At 35.6% G+C, this 27,437-nt stretch overlaps 1 protein-coding gene across 2 annotated transcripts in view; it reads left to right on the plus strand.

Annotated features, from left to right (window-relative positions):
• The window catches only part of ThrRS (threonine--tRNA ligase), a 236,872-nt gene that overhangs the window by 168,139 nt on the left and 41,296 nt on the right, over positions 1–27,437 (plus strand). For both annotated transcript variants that reach the window (XM_090368570.1, XM_090368569.1), the window contains exon 14: positions 11,643–11,720. In XM_090368570.1, coding sequence (XP_090224696.1) covers positions 11,643–11,720 — 78 coding nt within the window. The remainder of the gene's footprint in view (positions 1–11,642; positions 11,721–27,437) is intronic.

Genomic DNA, 27,437 nt, shown 5'->3' on the forward strand with positions numbered 1-27,437 from the left:
AACGGTGCCGTCTGGGTGGTGGTGCCCACCGAGAATAAGTAACAATAGTCTTCTCTTTTGGTGAAGTGCTACTTATTTGAGGTAGTGCAATACATCGCAACTCGTTGTGAAGGAGGAGCACAATATGAGATACAGATAAAATGATGCCCCTTCACACTACTAACATAGTTTTTTTGTTTAAGAGTTTTCTATGGTGTATTTACACCAATATTATATAGAATATTTACTCTCTTAAACATATGATGCTTTATTGCATCAATCTTCATTTTAACATTATTATGTACACCTTCTTGCATCTCTCATATTGTGTGATTATCTTCACAACTGGATTATCATGTCTGCAATACCAGGGTGCCTGCCCACCCACGATGAAGGGCCAGCAAGCCTTGAAACGGTGCTGTATGGGTGGTGGTGCCCACCGAGAATAAGTAACAATAGTCTTCTCTTTTGGTGAAGCGTTACTTATTCTTATTCGATGTAGTGCAATACATGGCAACTCGTGAAGGAGGAGCACAATATGAGATACAGATAAAATGATGCCCCTTCAAACTACAAACGTAGTTTTTTCATTTACGAGTTTTCTATGCTGTATTTATACTAATATTATATTATAAAGAATATTTACACTCTTAAACATATGATGCTTTATTGCATCAATCTTCATTTTAAAATCATTTCCTTATATGAGACTATTCAGCTTAATGTAATGTAGCCTCATCATTTGGTCTAACGTGTACAGGAACTCCTCGACGTCGGAATTTCCCCCATGCTTGTGCTGTGCTCGCTGAATTGATTGACAAACACATCAATAGAATTATTTATTGTATTTATTCAATTTTTTATCTCATGCGCAGGAAAAATTACAAAAGTGCAATTTAAAAAAAAATTCAAAATTATAAAATTACAAAAAAAGAGAGGAGACAGGCATAACCTCAGTAAGTTTTACCTCTTGAGCATCATTGCCAGAATCGACTTCTTCAGCAGATAAGTACACCGCTGCGGAGTTTGAGGGCTGTAGAGATTTTAAAGGGGTCGGCCACTCAACCTCACAAAAGAACATATTATTGGATGACTGGATGGTGGATTTTTTTTTCATCGCAAGCATATCTTCACTCCTCTGTTAAATTTTAAGAATCGTTTGCTGTCAGGATCCATCTTCTCAAACCTCGCCATTGCCGATGCAATTTCTCGAAATGCCATTGACATCTCTGGTGATGAAGTGTCTCGGCTCATCATTTGGTCCGTCTTGAGCTTCATCAGCATTTTCTTCTTTCACTATCGCTGCCTGTCTAAGTTCTTCATTAGATAATTTCTTCTCTTCTTCTTCTATTAATTCCTCCATATCTTTGACAAAACCTCCAACTGAAGTAGCTCTGCAGCCTTTGCAATCTTGTCTGTAACCTGTTCATATGATTCATCTTTTTCAAATTGTTCAAAGCCTTTTACGTGCCGTGGATATATTTTCTTCCATGCGGCATTTAAAAAACTTTTAATCATTTCCATCCAGGCCTTATCAATGTTTAAGATGGCGTGGTAAACATTGTAAGATTTCTAAGTCTCTTAACATAAAATTTTTCTCATCATCTACTGCAGACAATCCCTGGGCAAATGCTGTGCATAAATAGTATGCATTTAAATTCGAAACAACACCCTGATCCATAGGTTGGATGAGTGAAGTCGTGTTTGGTGGTAGAAATGTGACTCTCACGTTCGAATTGAAATCATCTAGATGCATAGGATGTCCAGGAGCATTATCTAATAGAATCAAAATCTTGAAAGGAACGTCGTTGTGTTTACAATATTTTTCAACCTCAGGAATGAATCAGCATTTAAACCAATCCTCAAAGAGTAATATTGTTATCCATGCTCTCTGGTTTGATTGGAAATGCACTGGTCATCATCATCAGCCATTTTCAATCCACTGCAGGATGAAGGCCTCTCCAGCAACTTTCCAGTTCCTTCTGTTTTGAGCACTGGCCATCCATTTACTACTCAAAAACTCATGAATTTCATCTATCCATCTCCGCCTTTGTCTTCCAGGTTTTCTTCTAGCTCCTCTTGGATACCATTCTGTTATTTTCTTAGTCCATCTGTCATCATGTCTTCGAGCTATGTGTCCTGCCCAAGACCATTTTAGTTCTTTAGTTTTGATAAGAATGTCCTTTACTTGAGTTTGCTGCCTAATCCATGTGTTTCTCATCTTATCTAACAGTCTGATTCCCAATATAATTCGTTCCATTCTTCGCTGTGTGATTCTCAGCTTCTCTTCCATTCTTTTGGTGAGTGCCCAAGTTTCACTTCCATAAGTCATGGTGGGGAGTATACATTGGTTCATTATTTTACGTTTCAGACAAGGGATATTGCTCTTCAGTATGTGACTATATTTCCTGAATGCTATCCACCCAAAATTTATTCTTCTCTTGACGTCCAGCCATTTATCATTATTACAGCTAATAACTTGTCCCAGATCATTATTTATCAGCCATTTATCATTATTACAGCTAATAACTTGTCCCAGATAAGTATATGACTCCACCTTTTCAATTACTGTTCCTTCAATCATTATTTCCCTTTCTGTGGCATACTTGTTCATCATTACTTTTGTTTTAGCCATATTCATCTTTAGTCCAAAATCCTTACTAACTGTGCATAACTGATTAAGATTTTCCTCTAATTCTTTGGGATCGTGGCTTATGACCACAATGTCATCTGCAAATCGTAAATGGTTTAGGTACTCTCCGTTCACATTGACTCCTTTCTGCGACCAGTCTAATCTTCTGAAAGCTTCCTCAAGGGCAGCAGTAAACAGCTTCGGAGATATTGTGTCTCCTTGTCGAACTCCTTTCTCGATTTTAAATTTCCTACTGTCTTTGTCTAGTCCAATAAAGGAGGTAGCACTCTCATATATTTTCTTCAAAATCATAATATATGGGGTATCTATGCCTTGTCTTTCCAGTTCCCGAAACATTGCCTTATGCTGTATGGAGTCAAATGCCTTTTCATAATCCACAAATGCCAGGCATAACGGTGTTTTATATTTATTTGCTTTCTCCATTAGCTGTGATATTACGTGAAGGTGATCCATAGTTGAGAATCCTGTCGTAAAGCCAGCTTGCTCTTTCGGTTGATTCTCATCAAGTATTCTTTCTAATCTGTTAGTAATGAACCTTGTGAACAACTTGTAGATGTGGGATAACAAGCTAATTGGTCTATAATTTCCAATTTCTGATTTATCTCCTTTCTTAATCAGCAAAACTATGATTGCATTATTCCACTGCTTAGGCGTCATACCTTTTCTAATGCAATTTGTGAAGAGCCTTGCCAGTTTTTGTGTTATGTCTCTTCCTCCCAATTTTAACAACTCTACAGTAACTTCATCTTCCCCTGGGGCTTTCTGATTCTTCATTTTCTTCAATGCATGTTCTACCTCATCAGGAAGAATATTGGGTATGTCGTATGTGTTGCTACTTTGCAATCCATCTTCCCCACTGCTGGCATCATTCCCCTGCTCCTTGTATAATTCTCTATAGTAGTCTTCTGCTATTTGAATTATGCCTTCTCTGTTGTTTATAAGTACACCATCGCTATTCTTCAGTTTCAGTATCATTTGTCTTTCTGTATTACTGCTCATGGCTGCTGATTTAAATCCTTTGTTTTCCCTTAATGCTTGTTCTACTTTTCTTGTGTTAAATCTTCTTATGTCCTCTGAGTCTCTTTACATAACTCAGTATACTCAATTTTCTCCCTGTCAGTGTTTTTCTTGCTTTTCATTTGTCGTCTTTGGTTCATCATGACAAGTGTTTCTTGACTAATTTTTTCTTCTTTGGATTTCTTTTTCCCTATAGGTTTCTTGGGCTTTATCACTTTCAAAAAGTTGTAATATTACTCGTCGATATCTTGGTCCTGAGCAGTCTGCAGAAGCTCAAACTTGTTCTTAAGTTCAAGTACATACTGCTTTTTCTCCTCTTCTGTTATCTCAAAGACCTTTGTATTATTTACTTGAGTCAATTTTTTCCTTTCCTTTCCTACATCTATATCAAGTGTACATCTTACCATTCTGTGATCACTTCCAACATTTACCTTATTCAGGACAGTAACATCATTCACAATATATCTTCTGTTAGTGAGGATGAAGTCGATTTCATTAGTAGTTAATCCATTTGGACTCTTCCATGTCCACTTTCTGTTCACCCTTTTCTTGAAAAAAGTGTTCATTACTGACAGTCCTTGAGATTCTGCAAATTCCACAAGTCTTTCAACTCTTTCATTTCTTTCACCAATTCCAAAATTTCCTATAGTTCCCCTTTCTGCACTGTTTTGTCTTTTTACAACCTTAGCATTGAAGTCCCCCATAATAATAGTGTAGTGGGTTTTCTGCTCATCTAGAAGACTCTCAATTTCGGTGTACATTTCTTCAACCTCTTCATCATCATGGCTGGATGTTGGTGCATAAATCATTATAATCTTTAGCTTGTACCTCTTAGAAATCTTGAGCATTAGTCTTGACACCCTTGGTGATGTACTTTTGAATTCCAAAATGTTGTTTTTAAAATCTTTATGGACCAGAAACCCAACTCCACCTTCACTCCTTTCGCTGTTTCCATTGGTGTACAGCAGATTTCCACTTGATAAACTTATAAGTGATTCATTTCTTCTTCTTGTTTCAGCCAAACCGATGATATTCCAATTCACATTTTCTAATTCCTTTTCCAGCTCTAATATCCTGTCTTCACTGATGAGTGATCTTACGTTATAACAGGCCAAGTTCAGTTTCCGTGCATGGCAGCCTGGTCGTACCCAGAGATTCTTAGCACCCTCTGCTTCCACTGTGATCCTCTCGCTGCCGTAAGAGGGAGAGTGAAAGCTGCTGGGGACTGAGGGCCATTTGTTTTTTCGTGCTGTCATATGCTGGAGGGTTTGGTCTTTTCCTCTTCACGCTGACCAGGCATCTTGAAGAGAACCACTCTACACGTTCGTTGCTACCTAAGTGACGTAACAGGGCTTACCATCGAGAAGGTGTGCACGAGTGGATTTTAGGGAGGCAGGCCAACCGGACTTCTCTTAAATCTTCTGTAATAGAGAGATATTGGATCCATCAGTGTTTTAGGCTGTGTATGATAACACACAGGATACCTGTTTCCCTCTAAGCCCCGGGTGGGGCTTTGAGAGAATGCACGGGTAGGTTGGCTTTATCTCCTGCTGCATTAGCACCAAGCAAGAGCATGGCGTTATCTTTTGATGCTTTGAAACCTGGCATTGTATTTTCCTCTTTGGCGATGTATGTTCAATCTGGCATTTTTTTTTTCCAATACAGAGCCGTCTCATCAATGTTAAAAATTGGTTGTGTTGAATAGTCGCATTCTTTTTTCCAACACATCACAAAATTTCTCTGCAGCTGCAGAATCGGCACTGGCAACTTCTCGTATACTTTAACGTTGTGGAAACCAGTGTGATGCCTGAACTTATTAAACCACCCGTTTCTTGCCACGAACTTGGGTTGGGGTTTGCCGTACTTATCCTTAATAACTTAATAAATACTTGTTGCTTTTGCTTGAATGGTCATTGTACTTAGGGGCACTTGCTTCTGAATCTGATTTTCTATCCATATTATTAACAGCTGTTTCATCTTCAATATAGCACCTGAACGCTGTTTTGCGATCGGTGTTGATTTTAAGTGTGTGATCCTTTGACATGTTCTTTTATACATGCACTGTCTTTTAATATAGTATTCACTGTTGAAGCAGCAAGACCTAATTCCCTTGCAATAGATGACAAACTTTGTCCTGCTTCTTAATTAATCATCTTCATTTCTAAATCAATTTTGTTTTGTTTCCTGGCACTACCACCACTTGCACTTTTCGTTGGTCGCTTTCCCTTCATCGTTGTAATACATAAATAGGAATGAAGAGGAGTTTCTGAAAATTTGTTTTTTATATGATTGAAGATTTCAGTGAACACATTTCACCTTAATACAGCAAAAACCACACAATTGCAGTTATCAGTATTATTGCAAATGCGATAAGATCAAGTTTACTACCCATTTATAATTAGATGCACTAACAGAAAAGCCCAATAAACTGGAAAGTGCAAATTGTTTTTATTGTTTTTTAGTTGTGACCTCCAGAAACGTGCTTTTGAAAAATATCACAAAGGCATTCAAAATTGATTCTTATAATGGGAACATATGATAACGATGAAAGTATAGTGCAATTTTGAATATAAATATGACCTTTTAGAGAGATAAATAGCTTAGTAATATAGCGAAATTTTCAACTTCCTAGGACTTGGAACGAATTACAAAAAAAAAAAAGAAACCAACAACAATGTGTTATTGGTTTCTTCACATTATGATATTTTCACGATACCTCCATTTACTCCTGCGGGATGCAAAATACGTTTCCACGATTTTTTCAAGTTTGCACTGGCCAGCAAAAACTTATGTAAAGTCAAATTTATGTAAGTCGGCGAGTTCCTGTATATGGTTTTGCCACCGTATTGTTCAGCTCTTTATTTTTAAAATTTTGTATGACTTTATCACAGTAAAGTCATACTATTCCAACCGCATTTCTTTTTCCAACACTAATTTTAAATTATCTCCATACACTTCTATTCTAAATAGAACAATAGAGGTCACTATTTTTCCCACTGTTTTGCATTTCTTCGCAGCTTACTATTAAGTCCACTACGCTACTATAAATTGCTTTATCATGTAGCTATATTCCCAATGTAGTTGAAGTTTGTATTCATCTACTCTACTGAATATGTGCGCGTCATCTCCCCGCCTTTTTTCTTCTACTATGTATATTTTTCCCACCAGCTTATTTCTGCTACACATTTCTTGAAATACTCCATGTATCATTCACTTTCATTTTCTTATTATACTTTCAGTTTTGTTTTTAATTCTTGGCATGTTTCAACACCACACATATTTTTACTTTCAATACAAGCATATTTGGTATAAGCTCCCCGTTATACTAATGCTTACAAATGCCAGAGCCCTTACTGTAAGGTTTGACTTCAAAACCCCAGCAAGCTTAGTGTTATTTAATAACTTTTTCTTTGCTTTTTGTCTTTCTGCTGTCTATTTCTACTGTTCTTCCCATTCGTAAATCTATTAGTGTATACGAGGGTGATACGAACGTTCCTACTATTCTCTTACTATTTTTTGTCATTATTTATTTAAATACTCATTTTTCCCTTCCCCATTGTCAACTTAATACCTCACACTATACCATATCCTTGTTCCAAATTTATTTATTGAATCACTGAATTCCTATCTATACAAAATTAAATCCTACATTAAATTCTACATATTTATATTAGCATTATTTATTCTAACTTGATCCTTTATTTTTTACCTAAATAAATTACACTGCATTGGGACTACCTTGTCCATACTATATTAGAATGTGTTAATTTCATTTTCATTGCTTTTTTGGCCTTTCACTTTTCTTCAACTACTATGGACAAGTATAGTAACACAGTTCCTGATACATGGTCAGGTGTAGTCTCCCTGATGAAATACCTGATCATGTATCAATATTTATTTCAGCAGACATCAGATCAAGCATATCTGACGACAGCTATACCACTTTAATTTTTTTCATTTTATTTCCATTTTATTTTTTATTTTTATTTTACTAGTGTTTTGATATACTAATTTTACTTTACAGTTCTTCCACTTTCTATTGCCTTGGTAATTCAGCCCATAATTTTCTTAATTCATCATAACCTTTAGGATATTAACATTCTTTCGCCTCTCACAAATCTGCTACACTTATTTTTCTACTTTCCTTACCCTTCTTGTTACTGGCACTTTGTGTAACTTTCACATCCATTTATGCATACTTTATTCAATATATTAATACAAACTTATATACACTCTTGCATCTTTTAATGCTGCTTTGCACTTTTAGGTGCATCTGTCATACCTGATTTTTTAATCTTTCATTCACTGAATCCATTTCAACAGCTGAATACGTCTTTTTCCTGCGTCTTCGTAGCCAGGTGGGAAGGAGCAGCAGTGCGTAGCACACGCTTCTTGATTAGACAGGGGTTCGAGCCCGTCACCACCAAATATGGAAGATGCGGAAAGGTCAAGGAATGACCACTGCATATTCCCGGAGCAATATGGCTTTAGTTGCTAATGCTCTTAAAAACCAAACAAACAAACAAATGTCTTTTTCCTATGTAACTTTTAAACGTTTCCTTTAAGGGGTTACATTTAATATATATATATTAAATGTATTAAATTTATATTTAAATTTAATTTAATATAAATATATATTAAATGCAATATATATATTAAATATATATATATTAAGTGTAACCCCTTAAAGGAAACGTTTATATTAGCATTATTTATTCTAACTTGAACCTTTATTTTTTACCTAAATAAATTACACTGCATTGGGACTACCTTGTCCGTACTATATTAGAATGTGCTAATTTCATTTTCATTGCTTTTTTGGCCTTTCACTTTTTTTCTACTACTATGGACAAGTATAGTAACACAGTTCCTGTGTTAGTATAGTAACACAAAGTATAATAACACAAAGCCCTCCAGGTGTAGTCCCCCCCAGGGGACTACACCTGGAGGGCTTTGTATCACCTATACCAGTTTGCTGATTCCGATTCTAAGATTAAAAATAATTCTAAAGATTAAAAATATTTCTAAAAATTAAAATTAAAAAAGTTTATCAAAAATCAATTAATTAAAGTTTATCTAAAATTAACTAATTATTTACAAAAATATCACTAAAAAGGCAAAACTGATAAAGGGATAACAGAAACGGGTAGGTATGAGTCATTCCTTTAATCTGGCTATCGATCCGCTCAAAGCCCCAGAAGAAGTAGCGGGTAGATGACCAGGTAAAAGAATGTTAGTTGACATTGATTTGTTGTTTATTTGATATTTGATTGAAATATATAATATTAGCTTCATTTATTACTATTATTATTATTACCATTACATGTACAGACCCCCAGGAAGAAGTTAGACTGCACGTGCTAACTGGTTTTCCTGTTCCCGATACACCTAATTACCTATATAGATAATAAATAAATACCAGAAAATAGAATAAATTGACCAAATCGAAGCAATTTATTCAATTAACCAGTAATATATCCAATAATGTCCAATTGCCATATGACAATAGCATTAATGTAGCAAGTGATAAAGTAGAAATAATCACATAGACTTTAATGATAAAAACACAATATATATATATATATATATATATATGCCTCATATGAAACTTAAAGATTTTCAATGGTAAGGTTTCCATTACAAACAGATCTTATCTTAAGTATTGGGCAGAACTTTATTTATTATTACCATGAGTTATTTTGGGTTTTTCAGCCTGCACAATGCGCAAATTGGCCCCGTGAAATTATATTTGTATAAGCTTTTTTATTTTATTTATTATTATTTTTTCCCCCTTCCATAAGTCAGCTATGTTTATATTTGAGTCAAAAGCTGCATACCAGTTTTATATTTGAGTTTAGACACCATGTACCACACAAAATATTAACCAACATTTGCAAAAATATATTAATAACTATTTTAAATACAGTCATACGTACTCATACTTAACATATGTAGTATACCTCAGATTGCAATAGGAATACCTGTATTTCCCATCACTGTTAAAGTGATCATTGTCTACTGTAAAAAAGCTCTTTTATTGTGAGGCCCCCATGGACAACTTTCATAAGTTATATAGACCACAGGTTGGGAAACCTGTGGTCTATATAACTTATGAAAGTTGACCAGTGGGAAACACTGGTCTAAGTCATTGATGATGCTCCTAAAAACCAGCAACAGTTTAGGAACTGGTGAATGGAAGAACTGATTTATACTATCATAGTGACCTGTATACCCACTGGTTATAACAGATTTGGATGGTGATTAATTTATAAATTAGCTTTCTTACTTTGGTAATGTTAATTTTTAATTTAATAATATAAATAATAATTATTACATATAACCATAATAATGATGACAATATGTGCAGATTTTCAATCATACGAGTGATCAAAAAGTTCAGAGGTAACTAACATTTAGGAATTTAGGAAGATTACTGGATATTTGGATAGATCTCCTTCAAAATAGCTGCCTTGACACTGTATACACCAATTCCAATGCTTCTGCAACTTCTAGAAGCATTTCTGATAGAAGCATTTCTTTTTAAAATGCTAATAGTTCCTGTATCATATTCTGGATAATTTCCTCTGTTGTTAAAATCTATGGCCTTTCAAGGGGCTTAAAGCTTGGGGGGGGGGGAAATCACAGGGAACTAAATCTGGTATGTCAGGCGGGAGACCATAGTGATGGAGTGCTTCACAAGAAATGCTTGAATGGAAAGCACCAAGTGTGCAGAAATATTGTCATGATGCAATCACTAATTTTTGTGAAGCCCACTTTTTTTTTAGCAGTTTTGCCCTCACAGCTAGTATAAAGGTTATAATTACTATCCTCCTACACAGTGAAAGAGTCCCAAATTTGAATTCCATCGTTGGATTTTTTTTCACAACACAGCCAAGTTAATTGATCTCAGGTGTGGGTTGCATTATTTATTCTCTCAGTAACTTAAGTTTATCATCCAGCAAACCAATTGAAGAATGTGTGCATTTACAGATAAAATATACTGAAGCTTCATAACCTTACTCTCACTTTGGCATTTTACACACATCTAACCTAACCTGGCTATTGCTAAAAAATTGTTTTGGAGTATTTCTGGTTCATGTTTTCTCATGCAGGACAATTTCATAATGAAATTGTCTTGCATGCCCTGTGAGTTAAAAAAAAAAATAAGCACGATCTTAACATTTAATCAAGATTTTCTTGCTTCTGTGGGCTTTAGAAAAGACAGTCTTCCATTGAGAGGATAGGGCCTCTCTTTCCAGGATCATAACCATATACCCACAGTTTGTCACAATAATAATGGAAAAAACAAAATGTGAGTTGGTAGTGGCATGTTGATTGAATATCCTGATGTGTGAAACTTGCTGCTCTCTATGAATATCAGTGAAGATGCAAAGCACAAATGTGGCTGAAACAGATTACATTCTCCAATCTTGCATTAAAATTGACTGACATGTCCCATTAGAATTACCAGTTTTGCTAGCAACTTTGCAGATACTTGAATGCCAGTTACTCTGAGCAGACCATGAACACAAGCAATTGAATCATTGTTTTTTTGAAGTTGAAAAGCACAGCCAGAGTGAGGAACATGTTTAATGGACAACTCTCTTTTGTAAACCACTGAAAAGTCACATAGCATTTTCTCACAAGCTTCTTTAATATTTCATTGGTTTCTGTTGTACCTAATTTGAAATGATCTTGTGCAAATATGCCACTCAGTAAAATCGTTCATTTTAAAATGCATTCTGCTGTCCATTGTGAGCTAATTTAGGTTGACTACAGATGAATGGGTGATTTGTTTGTTACTATGTCCAGAGCAATCACCAAACCCATTGTGTCAAGTCACAACTTACTACAATGCCACTGTTTCAAGATACAAAGTGAGTCCTGAAACTTTGATCAACCTTCAATTATAGAGAAAAATTCCTATGGGTATGATTGACGTTAAAGGACAGTGACAATTAACCTAGTTTATAATCCTTTCTAATTATTTCAGCAACTAAGCTCCAGTTTAGAAGAGTTTGGACAGCCATGGTCCCTTAATCCTGGAGATGGTGCATTCTATGGACCAAAGGTATTGCATTACTTTGTAATAATGTATTTGATAAGTATAGTGCTATTAACAATTTGAGTATGTTTAATCATATTGCATTACAAAGATGATAAAATAATGTAAAGTAGATTAATTAAATTCATAAGAATTCATTATAAAATCTTTTGACTTTGATTTGAAAGTTTATCATTGCAGTGAAATATAAAAAAATAATATCTCTGAATTAACCTATTAGCAGTAATGATATGAAGGTTATTCCCACAGTTTTAATATTTTTTGACGATAAACTGAATAAAATTAAGAGTACTATATTTTCATACCTGCCTTGAAATTTAATTCTGTTGGATGAAATGTAGAATTTTGATGCTTTCACAGTTTGAATGCAGTAGATATCAAATGAATGTTGTATAGCATTTTGTGCAGGACATGCTCTTGTTTTGGTAGATGACAAGAATGATTTTCAGCAATATTAAAAGAAAAGCAAAAACGGGCTTGAAGGTGGTCAAAATTTTACATGCTCCCTGCTGTGGTCATTTCCTTTCGAACATGTAAGATGCAAGACAGCAGTGTGGCTAACCCTATGCCCAGTAGCACACACTCTTTGAGTAGACCGTGGTTCAAGCCCCTGACTGTTAATACGATTGATTGCCAACCCACACTCAACCAGCATGGCAGATTATGGTTCATTTTTCTCAACCTGAATTGTTAAGGAGGCTTCCATCCTGCAGTGGATTTTTTTTTTTTTTAGTCCATTCTTATAATTTAATTCATTTATTTAAATAAAGCTGTAATAATTTTGGCTGTTAAATTGATTAAATTTTTTTGTGAATACAGTCAGTCCTCGTATAGCATGATAGTTGTGTTCCTAGAAACCCTCGTGCAATGCAAAATCGTGCAATATAAACAACAGGCCCTATGGGAAAAATAGGGTTATGTGCCAACCACCCAAGATTGAACACACATTTGTAACCAAAACATTACCGAACACAATAAATAATCGTAATAAAATACGTAAGTATTTTATTACGATTATTTATTATTATACGTAATACCTAAGCATTTTAATTACTTAAGTATTTTAAGTAATACGTAAGTATTTTATTATGACTATTACGTAATAAAATATTGCTAATGCTTTTGCTTCTATCGTAAGCAAACTTTTTTGTTTGATTTTCTATCCAAACAGATGACAGCTGTTCCATCTCTTCCAATTCTTTGTGTCTTAATCTAATGGATTTTAATTACACTTTGAGTTGTTCCTGCTATGAAAGTTGTTTTTATTTTCTGTGCATTCTTTGTAATTCTTGGCGTTGCCTCATTTAGGTCTGTAGCACTTGCAATATCACATGGTCTTTCATTTCGCTCAAAGCATTTCACAATTTCATATTTTTTCTCTATCGACAGAGGCGGACTAGCCATAAGCCTTATCAGGGGAAACCCCGGTGGGCCGGAGGCCAGTGTGATTTTGGGTTGTACTCATACATAAACCATAGTATGAGGCCACTATAAATTCGGGTAAGAATTTTTGACTCAGTCCGCCTCTGTTTATCAATATTGCTTTTGTTTTTCTCTGTGAAACTGCAGTGTCTTCACAAGGACGCTTCCTTTTCACACATTTTAAGTATTTTACTCATTTTTAGGGAATAAAGCACAATTACAAAACGAGGAGGCGCGCTTGATACACATAAACAAAGCTGCGTGCGTGTAGAACTGAGTAAACAACACCGTAAAGGCAGAGATACACTATTAACACTTCAAATTTTACTAAAGCACCTTTCTAGGGGTTACTACCATAAAACAATAAAAACAATTTCCAGTTGCGTTTCTGCGAGTGGAATCTGTTATAAACTGGTAGTAAATTCGATCTAATTGCATTTGCGATTATACCGGTAGCTGGAATTGTGTCGGTTTTTACGTTATTATGGTTAAATATGTTTCCCCTTCACTGATAAAAAAAACAAATACATTTTCAGAATCTTCTCTTCATTCCTATCGTGTTGCGTTCAGTTGGGATGATTCTGCGTTCGACTGCCATTTCTTGTAAACACAAAGATGAATCATGCATAAGCAAATTCGGTTCGTGTTATATAAGATATCGTTCCCCTATTTATAAATCGTGTATGATCGAATTCGTGTAGTGTAAACACGTGTTATACGAGGACTGACTGTATATTATTTCTTGAAGAAAAATGCTGAGAATAAAGAGGAGCTGCTGAGTTTTCAAAATCTTCAGAACAGCAAGGCCAACAAAATAGTAAAACATATACACAAGATGACTTTCACTTGACAGAAATTTGCCAAGATTAGTTGACTAGTAGGAACCATTACCTATTTTTTATTGTGGAGTAAGTGTTTCACAGAGAACTTGATATATGTTGCACATCCACAATGAGTGAAAAGTTCATAGCCTGAGTAAGAAAGGATAGTGGGAAGGATAGATAAAGGAAAGTTAAAAATTTCTGTACTTGATGTATAACACTTCAAATAGTAACTCACCAAGTTTCATGCAGTTCCAGTAAATATTTGGGAAAAGGAACTAACACCAAAGGCAATTAATGAAGATATGGTTACAACATTAGGGAAGGATGTCCCTTCCTAATCCATGGTTGAGAAGTGGGCAGCAGAATTTAAAAGAGGGAAGGAGAGCCTGGAAGGTGACCCAAACTATAGGAAGATATGCAACATCCATCACTCCAAAAGTTAACAGTGCACGTAATCTGGTGATGAGTGATCAATGAATGATAGTTCAGTGCATTGGTATCTCATCTGAATGTGTGTACCACATAATAACATGGCACACTATGGCCATGGATGCCAATGCACCTAATAAATCCCTAAACAAACAAACAAAACATAACAGAGATTTTTTCTATGAAAAAGATATCAGCACTACTTACTTTATCCACGCTGTTTGTCCTGGTTAGGGGTCAGCGACATGGATGGAACGCCTCCCCTTAGTATAGTTGGCACAGTCTGTTGGAGTGAACCCTAGTTCCTGCATATCTTGCCACACTCTGCTCTTGATTGTTATCTTCAGCTTGCCTCCTCCTACTTCGACCTGGAACTTAGCAGCTAAGTACATGCTTGGTAATGTGGGTAAACTCGTGGCACTGGACATGCCCCACCACCTAAGTCTGCTCTCCCTAATCTTCAGGTTAATAAGTGCAGTTTTCATCTCCTGTCTCACATCTTCATTCCGCCTTCTATCTCTCAGGGTTATTCCCAAGCTCCACCTTAGCATTCTCATTTCTGCTGACATTAAAGCTTGTTCTTTTTTTTGCTTCTGACAGCCCAGTACTCCAAGCCATATAAAATGCACGGCCTTACCACCTGTTTGTAAATTTTTGATTTCAGTTTAGTTGGCATCTTGTCTCTCAAAACACCAGACATTTCCCACCACTTGGCCCATCCAGATTTTATTCAACTTCAGAGATCCTGTTTACAGCTGCCATTTGTGTCTAACACTGACCCAAGGTACTTGTAGTTGTTAACCCTATTAAGCTGTACATTGCCAATGCTGAGAGAGCCGTCTTGGTTGCCAAAGCACTCCTTGTATTCTGTTTTGTTCCTGTTGACTTTACCTTCCCACTCTAGAACTGTTACCCATCTTATCATCTGCAAAGAGTAAACTGTCAGAGCCATTTCTCTGAATGTCTCTGGTTAGTGTGTCGATTATGATGATGAATAGAAATGGGCTAAGGGCAGAGCCCTGGTGTAAGCCAGCATTAACAGTGAGAAGGCATCACTAACTCGCTAGTTCTACTATCCTAGTACATATCCTGGATAAGCTTGACATAGGTCTCAGGAATACACCTCTTCCTCAGACACTTCCACAGAAGATTCCTAGGTACTCTGTCATAAGCCTTTTTGAGGTCTATGAAGGCTAATTGGAGAGCTTGTTCTTTCTCCCTACACTTCTCGTGCAGGACCCTTGCTATAAATATTCCATCGGTAGTGCTTCTCCCTTTCATAAAGCTAAGCTGGTCCTTGGTAACTGGTCTTGCATTGTAACTTAGTCTTCTTTTGACAATCCTCTTTAACTACTTCATTGGCTGGATCATTAGTTTAATAGCTCTGTAGTTGTAGTCTTGTATGTCTCCTTTCCTTGTATATATTTTTATATTTTGTATATATAAACATATATACAAAATTAGGATTAATGAAACAGAATATTGCAAGTACTGACACATTCGGGTACTTGTCTTATTCAGATCCAATTTTCATCCCTCTTGCCATATTGATTTCATTATATATATCAGACTTCAGATTTCTCGGTTTAATCAAGCATCCTTCCTGAACTTTTAAGAGTGGCAAATTTATAATTCCTTTTTATGAATAGTTTATACTTCCTGTAAAATTGGTAATTCCTGTGCTTTTGAAAACATCTTGCCTTTTGCCATTGAAACAATAAAACACTTCGCCATTGTTTCTAAATCACCCTTCTTCACTCCAGGCTACAACTCAACAGGTCTCTTTTTGTTTGCACTACCATAAACTCTCCTACTGATTTTTCATCTCTTCTTAAACAGATACCATTCACTATACAACACTTGAATTCTCATCATAAAACTTATTTTGCATTGCCTGTCTCTCATACTCAACGTTTTCTTGCTAGTCCTCTGCTCTGTTTCCAGGTATTAAAAATCACCACAATTGGATTATATGTTTAACCCATCTATGTATAAGAAGTTACTTTTTATTCTGTTTCATTAATCCTCATTTTGCATATATTTTTATATAAACAACTGCTTTGTATTTATCTCTCTGTACTGTGTTATGTTCAGCTCTATCACCAAAATTTAGGATCTGCATGCCCAGTATGTGAGAAGTATGTAAATAAATAAAATGTATATTCCTCTTTGTTGGGTAATAAACATTGGAATGTAATACCCTCCTAGCAGAATGTGTAATATGAATGACAAATGAACATGATAACTAAACATTCTATATGCAGAAATTTCTGTGAGTTTTGCCTAAAAATTTCATATTGGTGTCAGACGAAAATACCACTATTATTCTGTTGTAGTGTTTAAAGTTAATGATAATTATTCCTTGGAGTGAAACTGGCTGAAATTTTTTCTAGGACTTACAACTACAGTAAAACTCCAGTTATCCGGAATAATTTGAAAGGCTGATATTTCTTCTTTTTTTATTAATGGTAGTACAGTAAGCTCGGGTTATAGTGATCACATTTGCAAATTGACTTTTGATTATAATAAGCGAAAGATCGAGTTTATTATCCGTTTATAACAGATTGTACAAACAAAAAGTGCAATAAACCAAAAACTGCAAACTGTTTTTATTGTTTTATGGTTGTGACCTTTAGAATTCTATGTGACCTTCAGAAATATGTTTTAGAAAAATATCACAGACTACTGGGTTTTCTCGGAAACCATGAGTGAATTTTAGATTAGTTTAGTGCCAGATTTGGTAAGAATAATATTGGCCCGAAACCGTGCAATTTATTATTTTTCTTAATTTTTTATGGTAAAATGTGAACAAAAATAAAACTCTTAGTTTTAACATTGCAACAAAAAACGGAAATTATTAATAGAATTAGAAAAGGTGAAAATTTAGGAAAACTTTCCAGAGTTTAATGTGGGGATTTCAACAGTTTACAACATCAAGAAAAATTCCGATGCTATAACAGAATTTGTGTCGATTATGGATAGCGAAGGAGGATCTAGCAGGAAAAAAGACTAGGTTTAAACCTGAAAGTGCACTCACTTTATTTTTTGTTTTCTTCAGAGTGAGGTTTAGGTGAACCAGTATCTGACCCAATGTTGTATGAAAAAGGATTGTATTTTAATTGAAAATTAAGAGGTAATGAAGATTTTAAGGCAAGCACAGGTTGGCTGAAAAAACTTTAAACTGAGACACGGTATATGTAAACTAGATATTCAAGGTAAGAAACTTTCTGCAGATGAATTGGCAGCATTGTCCTTTAAAAGTAAGTTTGCTTCAGTTATAACAAATTATGAGAAAGAAAAAGTTTATAACGTTGATAAGACGGGCTTATTATGGAAAGAATTACAGAGAAAAACCCCAGCCACTAAAAGAAAAATGTCTACACCAAGTTTTAAGATAAGAAAAGAGCGAGTTACAATTGCTGTGTGTACAAATGCCACTGGGATGCACAGATTGTCTGTACTCGTTATTGGTAAGTCGAAAAAACTGTGAGCATTTAAAAATCTTTCTAATTTTCCTGTTTTGTATAAAAATCATAAAAATGCCTTGGTGGATGTTTCTATTTTCCAATATTGGTTTATAATTTTTTTTTATTTAATTTAATTGTAAGGTAAGATTAAATTTATTTAATCTGACCGGAATCGTAATAAGATTAAATTTACTTAATCTTACCAGAAAAAATTATCAAGAAAATTTGGCTATCCAGAAGAAGTCTGACATCAATTATTCCAAATAACTGATGCTCTACCGTATTTCATTTAATGTTATTTTTATCTTTAATGTTAAAGTTTCCAAAATTACTCTTTGCAAACAAAATATAAATTGATATTGTTTTGAGCACTGATTCTAAATTTGAAATCAACTTTTATTTTATGTATAAAAAAAGTTCTTAAAAATAGAAATCAGCAGTTGAGTGCAAGTTACAAGTCATAAAGTCTTTCTAATGGCCAAGTGCACGACTTATCAGATTATGGGATCCTTGTAACCTTTTTGCAGAGGTTATGTAGTACATAGCCCACTTAAAATATTCACATTCCTAGAGATTTGAGCTAACTCTCTGATAATGACTTTTCTTTTTTATTATCAGTTTTCATTTAGATAGGCATCTCTGTAGCCAGGTGGGAAGGAGCAGCAGGTGCGTAGCACATGTTTCTTGATTAGACCGGGATTCGAACCCGTCACCACCAAATATGGAGGATGCGGAAAGGTCAGGGAATGACCACCGCATATCCCTGGAGCAATATGGCCTTAGTTGCTAATGCTTCTAAAAAAAAAACCAACATCATTTAGATATTAGCATTAGTAAAGGCACATGATGCAAGAAAGCAAGCTTATATAGATCAGCCAAAAAAAACACACACACACACACACACACCCTTCCCATTTCACCCATCCACTCGCTCCAAATGTTTGTCTAGTTCTGCCTTGAATTTTAACTATGAACTTCTACAACAACAGATGGAAATTTGTTCCAGCAATCAACCACCCGCTGTCTAAAGGCAAACTTCTGCACATCTATCCTACAACTGTCTTTCCTCAATTTGAATTTATGCCTTCTCAGGCAATTATTCTGAACAAGAGGAAGAATCCCATCAGCATTGAGCATGCTTATACCATTCAAGTTTTTATACACCTGAATCAGATCAACACGCAGGTGCCTAGTCTCCAGATGCTGTAATTTGCAAAACTTAAGCCTCTCTTTGCAAGAGGAATCTTATTCCATTCACTAATCTTGTTGCCCTGCTCTGTACTCGTTCCAGCAGCTCTACATCCTTCTTAAAATGAGGCCTCCACACCTGTATACAGTATTGAAGGTGTGGCCTGACCATTGGCTTATATAAGGGGATATTCACCTCCTTATCCCTGCTAGAAAGATTCCCGTATATCATTGACAAGACACCATGAACTACTCTTGCAGACCGTCTGCAGTGCTAAGAAAACTTCGTATCTGCCTGCACAATTACACCCAGGTCCTTTTCATTCTCTACCACTGTCAGTGTAGTACCTCACAGTTGAAACGTTACTCTGGGGTTACTGCTTCCCATATGCAGTACTTTACATTTGTCAATGTTACAATTTTTGCAGAAGTCTTCCGTGTGTAACAGTGTCAAAAGCCTTTATAAAATCCGAATATATGATATCAGAATTATTCTTTGCATCCAGTTGCTTTGTGACCACATCATAGTATCCAATCAAATTGGTCAGACAAGACTTCCCCTTAACAAACCCATGCTGTGTCCAAGCTATAACTGAAGTCTTGTCTAGATGATCCTGCAGTGTTTCCATTAATATATGCAAAATTCTCATTTAGTTTGTTAGCTACCTGAGCAGGATCATCAACAATTGAACCATCGATTATCAAGTGGACCAATCTGATTCATCCCCTTCTTTCTAGAGTTTACTAGAGGAGGGGTGAAATGGGAGGTTTTGTTTTTTTTTTTTTGGCTGATGCTGCATAAGCTTGCTTTCTTGCATCATATACCTCTAATGCTAACATAAGTAAAGAACTCTTTGCTGTTTTTCTTTGCATCCTTTGCCAAAGGTTTCTCATATTCTGCCTTTGCCCGCTTAAACTCCTTTGTGACTTGGTTACAAAGTTATATCTATCTTAGGCTTCCATATCACCTGTTAATTTATATGTATCCCATGCATTTTTCTTCTCTGCCACATGTCTCATTAGTTCATCTGGAATTCATTTAGGCCTAAACCTTGAACAATATTTTTTAATTTGTATGAAAAGCCTAGTAGCTTCCAAGTTTAAATCTTTGAATGCTTCCCATTTTGAATTTGCTGTTGATAACATCATCAGTTGGTCCTACTGATAGAATTTAAATACTGTCTCAGACCACCTTAGTGACCTTTATGAAAGCAAAAACCCTTCCCTTTACACCTGATGTTAGTTACCTCTTTGAGTAAATCCCACTTCAACGTGCTGTGATCCCTGCCCCTAGTGGTTCCTTTATCTGCAGATTCTTAATGCCTGAAGAATCACTGCTGATAATCAGATCAAAAGTATTACTCCCTCTAGTTGCCTCCCGAACATGCTGCTGTAGAAAACAATCATCCAATAAATCCACAAAAGCCTTGCTAGTGTATGAGTGACCAACTCACAAATTCCAGTCAATCTCTGGGAAATTAAAATCCCCCATTATAAGACATTCTGATTTACTGGCCCACTCTGTTTCTCTGCACAATTGCTCATTATACTCATCAGATTCATTAGGCCTATAACACACTCCTCAATTTTGCTTTCCCAGTGCTTATGTCACACCAAACTGACTTGACACTGCACTGCACTGTCCAGCCATGTCGACTGGCTGTACTTCCTTGGATTTTGTGTTTCTTAACTAATAGCATAACCCCTCCTCCCTTCCTATCCTGTCTATCCTTCCTGTACATATTCTACTTTCCAAATTCGAGTTCTGAATTCCTTATATCTGTGCGACACCACGTCTGATATCCCAACAATATCTGCCTTTGATGTTTTGTGCAATACCTCAAATTCATCAAATTTATTTACTAAACTCCTAGCATTGTTGTACACGCAAGTATACATGCACCTGTTCCTATTCTTAACTACCCTAATTGTGGAACATGTATTTACTTGTTCTGCAATGACTTACAGCAGTCTCTGGAATCCCCTACACCTTGTTTTCCAGGCTGCTGCTCATTCTAATAGAAGCAATGCAATAATCACTTTCACCTCTTCCAGTGGCTACTGTTAATCTATTACTCTATGTATCCCCCCTTCCCAAGCTAGCAGTTTTCCAATCCACCTAAAACTGTCTTGATTGCATCAGCAAATATTCTTCCACCCTTTCTATTTAAGTGTATCCCATTCCAGTAGAAGCAGTCTCTCCTGTTAAAAAGCAAAGACCAGGCTGAGAAAAATTCTACCCCTTGAGCCCTGCACAGTCTCTCCCGGAACAAATTGATAGACAAGGCTCTCATCATATACTCCCTCCTATTGTGTCTGGGAAGAATTGCAGACACTTTCAAATTCAACCGTAACTAATGGCTTTTTTTTTTTAACATTGACCTGTACTACTTAAGTAATTCATCCAATTTCCTACTCTTAATATCATTAGTGCCAACGTGTACAACAATATCACCTTTTGTGCCCTTAAAAGATGATATCTGCTCTACAACGTCATCAACCTTTGCCCCCTGGCAGACATACCCTGGTCCTGTTCCACCTATCCTCTTTGCACAATATGTTCCCCATTTCCCTGACAATAGCCACCGACAACAACTAGTTCCTTTGGGACCAGTGCATTCTGCCTTGGTGGTTGCCGCTGTATTGTGTGAAGTTCAAGTGCAACTCTAGTGTTGATGTGGGCAGCTGAGAGCTTGATGGGGCCCCTCAATTTAAATCCTTCGAGGGCATTCACCTTGTCTTTCAAGCTCTCATATAGGCCCATAACGATGCTGAGTTGGCACCTGATTTCCTCACACTCCTTACATCATTCACACACAGAGGCACAAACATCAGACAAGCAGTATATTTCAAAAGGCTGTGATTCAGAGGACATCCCCCCCCCCTCAGTTCTCTCCTGGGCCACAGCACTCCCATTAGCTTGAGCCTTTTGCTTTGCTGCTCTGGTCTGAGTCATGATTTTGATTCAATTTCAATACAAAAATATAACCCTAAACTTGTATCCTAATGCAGTTATTACACACACTCACAGGTCGACTGTCACAAATCCGGCAACGTTGGGACCTGTGGGGTACCAGATTAGTGAGTTTGCCAGATCACCAGTGATTAGATTAGCACATAAAGTTTACCCAACAGCACAAAGTTTACCCAACCATCTCATCCTATCTTTAACAGGTTCAGGTTGACTGCCAAGCTAATTCCCCAGGGGCCAAAAAATATTTAGAAAATAATTTGATTAGTAATTCTAAAATAAATATTGTAATTGCAGTGTTTGTCGTCATTTTTTTCACTTAAAATATCAAAAAAAAAATTTTTTTTTTTTGTGTTGCGTATATGTGGCCAACGTGGCCCATAGGTTACTTTATTTCTTGAGAAGCCGTGTTAGCCACATATGTGTGACGCTATTACGGCATACATATGAAGGTCATTTGTGATTAGTTTATTGCACACATGGCGAGCGCAGTAATAAAACTAATTGGTGATAAAATAAACTCTCAAATGACGCAATAAGTTTGTCAGTATTGTTAGAGATTTTGTGAAAACAAGTTTGTTAGCGCGCTGTATTATCCATCATATTGTGTTGTGTTTTTCCACAAGTTTGTACAAGTGTGTTGTAAAAAAAAAAAAAAAAAAAAATCTAAAAAGGAATGGCTAAAAGAAAATTACTAAAATAAGAGGAACTGAGAGAAATTGCTGGAATTTACAATTAAGCAGAGTTATACTTCCCACAGACACACCGCTGTCGAGTTTTTTTCAGAAGTTCAACTTTATCTGTTATGAACAATGTACAGTGTTTCTGCTTTATACCACAAGAGGCACTTCCTTTATGCATTGGAACCATGACTGGGGCTAAATGTGAGCAAGTTATAATGATAAATGCAGAAAAACAAATGGGAATGGCTTGTGAGTGTTTACGAGTTCACATCAACAGCTGATTCTGCAACCAACGCCACCAAAACAGTAGCTGCAGGTCGGTGCGCCCACCTGGGAAATTTGAAATTACGTTCACGGAAATTGTCCGAATTAGCGGTGGAACTAGATTACCAGTGGCCGGATTAGCGATGGTCGACCTGTATATATATTTCAGTATCGAGTATTATCTCCGAGTTACATTATATGACTTTCATATCTCCTGTCAAGTTATATGTATTAATTTGTAATGTTATGTTTGTAAAATCTAGGTTGTTATATGTATTTAGTTAAAAAAGTACAATTTAATTGACAATGAAATTTAATAAGATTAATAAATTTTACTGATTAATTGATAATACTATACTATACTATACTAAGCTAACAGATTTCTAATACAGTGCTACGTGTTTCACTATCTAGTTTTCCGTTAAACGTTACACTGTCTAGTGCGGGATATACGTTGTATCGTATAACAATGGTGGCAAGTTACGAAAGGTCGACACTATGGACACTAAGTATTAATTAACTTTCAAAATTGCTATCTAAATTCAAAATAAACCAAGGAGCTTGACTAGGTTTATAAGCTACTTATAGAAGATAATTCTAGGAAATAATTTCTAGGTCTGTTATCTAATCCACTACATAAGTCAAATTTGCATATATTTTTCTTTAGGAAAAAAAATACAAAAATGCAGTGTTATTTCTAAATTAATATAGCATGGGAAATCCATTACTTTTACAAAATTTTCAACTTAAGTTACTTAGGATTAAAAAAAGTAATGGGTTTAACTTTATAACTTGAAATTGTTTCCAGCATCTAAATTCTTTACAGTTTCATCATGGTAATTAACCAAATTTGCAAGGAAGATTTTTCTTTCACATCCCCACACCATGTAATCACTTTAGGATTTCATTCTTATCAAGATGTTAATTTCTAGGTCTGTTATCTAATCCACTACATAAGTCAAATTTGCATGTTGCTTCCTAAAGGAGTCGCCCCAAATTCTATTGGTGATTTCAGTATGCTGGACTTTCTTGTTGCATTCTTTAATATAACCGGATGCTTTCCACTACCCAGCAGCCTTACACCCATTCTGCTTCATTGTTATTATTATTAATTTTTTTTTTTTTTTTGATAAGTGCTTCTCAGAGACCATTATCACATATTCCTGCACTCTGACTTGCCCTTTCTCTTTGCCTCTGGTTCAAATATGCTTTCAGTTGTCAAAATGGATAAAAAATATCTGTTCAGCTCATCTGCAGTTCCAGTTGGTTTTGATGCAGTTTTGCCATTTCATACCAGGAAGAGAACCGTATGATTTACTGTTTTCTTTTTTTGCATTAACATATGAGAAAAACTTCTTACCCAAATACATAAATATGTACTTATATAGGGAGTCCCTGGTCCCCAGTCCCCGCAGTTACAAGGATTTGAAAATTAAAGAATTAAAACTTTCTTTCCCTTGAGAAAATTGATCAAGCACTTAAATTTTTTGTGAGAATGATCTTCATGATCATGCAACAAATGTTACGCGCGAAGTTAAATACATAACTAAATGCTACAACACAATTTTATCTTAAAAAATACGACAAAAAATACAAACAACTCTGTATTCATTCTTTATTCGTACAACTGAAAAATAGTGTAACTTCAATAAACTTTACTTAACCTTACATTGTGTAACATATAAAAAATGTCTAATAAAATAATTTTCTCATTTTTCAGTTCCTTCATCCATTTTTTACTATGTACAAGTACATAATAAACATTACTATATAATATCAGTGTAGATACATATATCTACACATTCTTCACAACGAGTTGCCAATATGTTGCACTACCTCGAATAAGTAACTTTTCACTTGCAATACCAGGGCACCTGCCCACCCACCAATGAAAAGCCAACTAGCTTTGAAACGGTGCCATCTGGATGGTGGTGCCTACCGAGAATAAGTAACAATAGTCTTCTCTATTAGCGAAGCATTACTTATTCGAGGCAGTGCAATACATGGGCAACTCGTGAAGGATGAGCACAATATGAGATACAGATGAAATGATGCTTTGCACACTACGATCATAGTTTTTCTTTAAGAATTGTCTATGGTGTATCTACACTGATATTATATAGATATAGAATCTTAAACTCCTGTATTATTATGCCTAGTTTGCATTTAGTTTTATTTAATTACGAAAATTGGTCCCCATTTTAAGTGGAATTTTCTGGAACCAATTATCATCAGATAACAAGGATCCCCTGTAGTTCTCATATATGGCAGTGTCACACAATAGTGGCCGACCTGGCTAGCCGGGTGCCTGCCTGGCAACCCAAAGGTCGTGGGTTCGAATCCCGCCTCGGACTTGGATCAAAGTACTGCAAAAACTTTGGGAGGTGCATTATGACCACAGAAGCCGATGCGCCAACAACTACAAAAAAAAAAAAAAAAAAACCACAATAGTGATAATTATTATTCATTTTGTTATTTATTTTTATTATTTCTGTAACTATTGTATGCTTTCTTCTTTAGCTGTATAAAGTTGTCAGCGCTCTTGTCATCCATTTTGGTGTCCTCCTTTTATGATTTTTTTGGACTAACCATTTACATCCAAATGGTTAGTCCAAAAAACTTAGAAGTGGTCTAAGTTTAATGTATTAAAAAATTAAGGAAGAGATGATAATTAGGGGTTCAAAGGAAAAGTGGCCTTTGAAATGCCAGCTAAACTGCTTCCCCACTTATTAGCAGTTTCTCTTAACCCTTAATGACTTGTCTATGATTTCTCATTGTAAGATCCTTTCTATTGTGTCTGTGCAGAAATGCAGGCACAAGAACATTTTTACCCAACTCACAACATTTTTTCAGTGTGGTCTAATACTTGTGGACTACAACCTCAGTTTGTTACTGCCAGTGCCATATACACTGTGGTTCACAAACAAGTCTATGAGAAGTCCACAAGAATATAGAAGGAGACCTGTTACACTAATTCTATGAATAATATTTTTTTCCTCTTCCAAGATGTGCGATTATGTATCTACTAATCTGCCTAAAGACAAAAATTTTGAATTTTAGTTTTTAAATCTTGATGATTGCCTAGAAATATTTTTTATTGTTCACAGTTTTATCATTGAGAACAAGAAATATGTGAAGTTAGCACAAATGCATCGCTTCTATATGTAGTCAAGTTGCAATAAACAAAGTTGCAAAAAAAAAGTGAGCAGTTTTAAATTTTTTTAAAAATTTAGTTTTGCTTCATTGCACTGGGCTACATATAGAAATGACACTTTTTTCAATAACTTACACATATGTTAAGTTTCTCATTAGCCTGAAGCTTTACAGACCAAATTTTATGTGAGTGAGAACGTTAATATAAAATGATATTTTTATTTGGTTGTCCACCAGTAAAGATAGAGACCAAAGGGGGTCCTTGGCTAAACAAGTTTGCATGACACTGACTTTGCTTTAAATCATTAGTGCCTACATGTATAATCATACTCCTTTCACTTTCCTGAAGAATTGACAGCTGGTTTTTGACAACCTTAATTTTTGAACCAAGCAGACATATTCCAATTCTATTTCATGTTTTTTTAAGAAACTGGGGACACATTTTCTTTACAGGAAAATAAAATTACCTCATTGTGAACCAGATCATTTGGTACCTGATGATTCATTCTTGGGGAATGGTCGGTCAGAATTGCATGACTTGACACATTACTGGGCATTTCAGTATCTGAACCTGAATTTTAATATTTTCTAAGGCATCTACTTGCTTTCTCTTTGTTTGTTTTGTCCATTAATATACCAATCTTTATCTTCAGTATGGTTTGCTACATTCTCAGCATCGGGTGCATAAAAACAGGGCCATCTTTATCCCATTTGATTTCCCCCCCCTCTCTCTTGACATTTACAACCTTTGAGGGAGCACAACCTCAATTCTTTTTTATGACTTACAAAGTTCCTGTCAAAATTACCAAAGAAGTGGTTATTTGTGTACTGGCTATAACTTTTTATATATTCAGATAACTACAGAAATAAGCTAACACAAGTGATTAGGCACTTAAAAATTTTCCTTTACTATAATTTGCAATGTTAATTTGGGGGGGGGGGGGGGGGAAGGACCCTCAAAACTCTTACTTACATGAAGTTCCTGCAAAAATAACAGAAGCAAATGTCAGACTAAGTGGTCAGTGGACAATGGTCAGTTTTAGATTCATCTATAACTATTTAAATATTTATAGAACTGCAAAAGTAAGTGTATCTAAGTGATTAGGACTTAACTCTTCATTTGCTAAAATTTACAACATTAATTGAGAAAAAAAAACTTACATTGTAAAAATTTACCGAATTTTACAAGCTCATAAAACTTGAGACCAAACTTAAATTTGTTAACCTTGCTTCAGCGCCTCCATAGCCAGGTGTGAAGGAGCAGCAGGGCGCAGCACACGCTTCCTGATTAGACCGGGGTTCGAGCCCATCACCACCAAATA

This window comes from Mastigoproctus giganteus, chromosome 2 (genome assembly GCF_048544385.1).
Source record: "Mastigoproctus giganteus isolate SK-2022 chromosome 2, ASM4854438v1, whole genome shotgun sequence".
Classification (NCBI taxonomy): Eukaryota; Metazoa; Arthropoda; class Arachnida; order Uropygi; family Thelyphonidae; genus Mastigoproctus; species Mastigoproctus giganteus.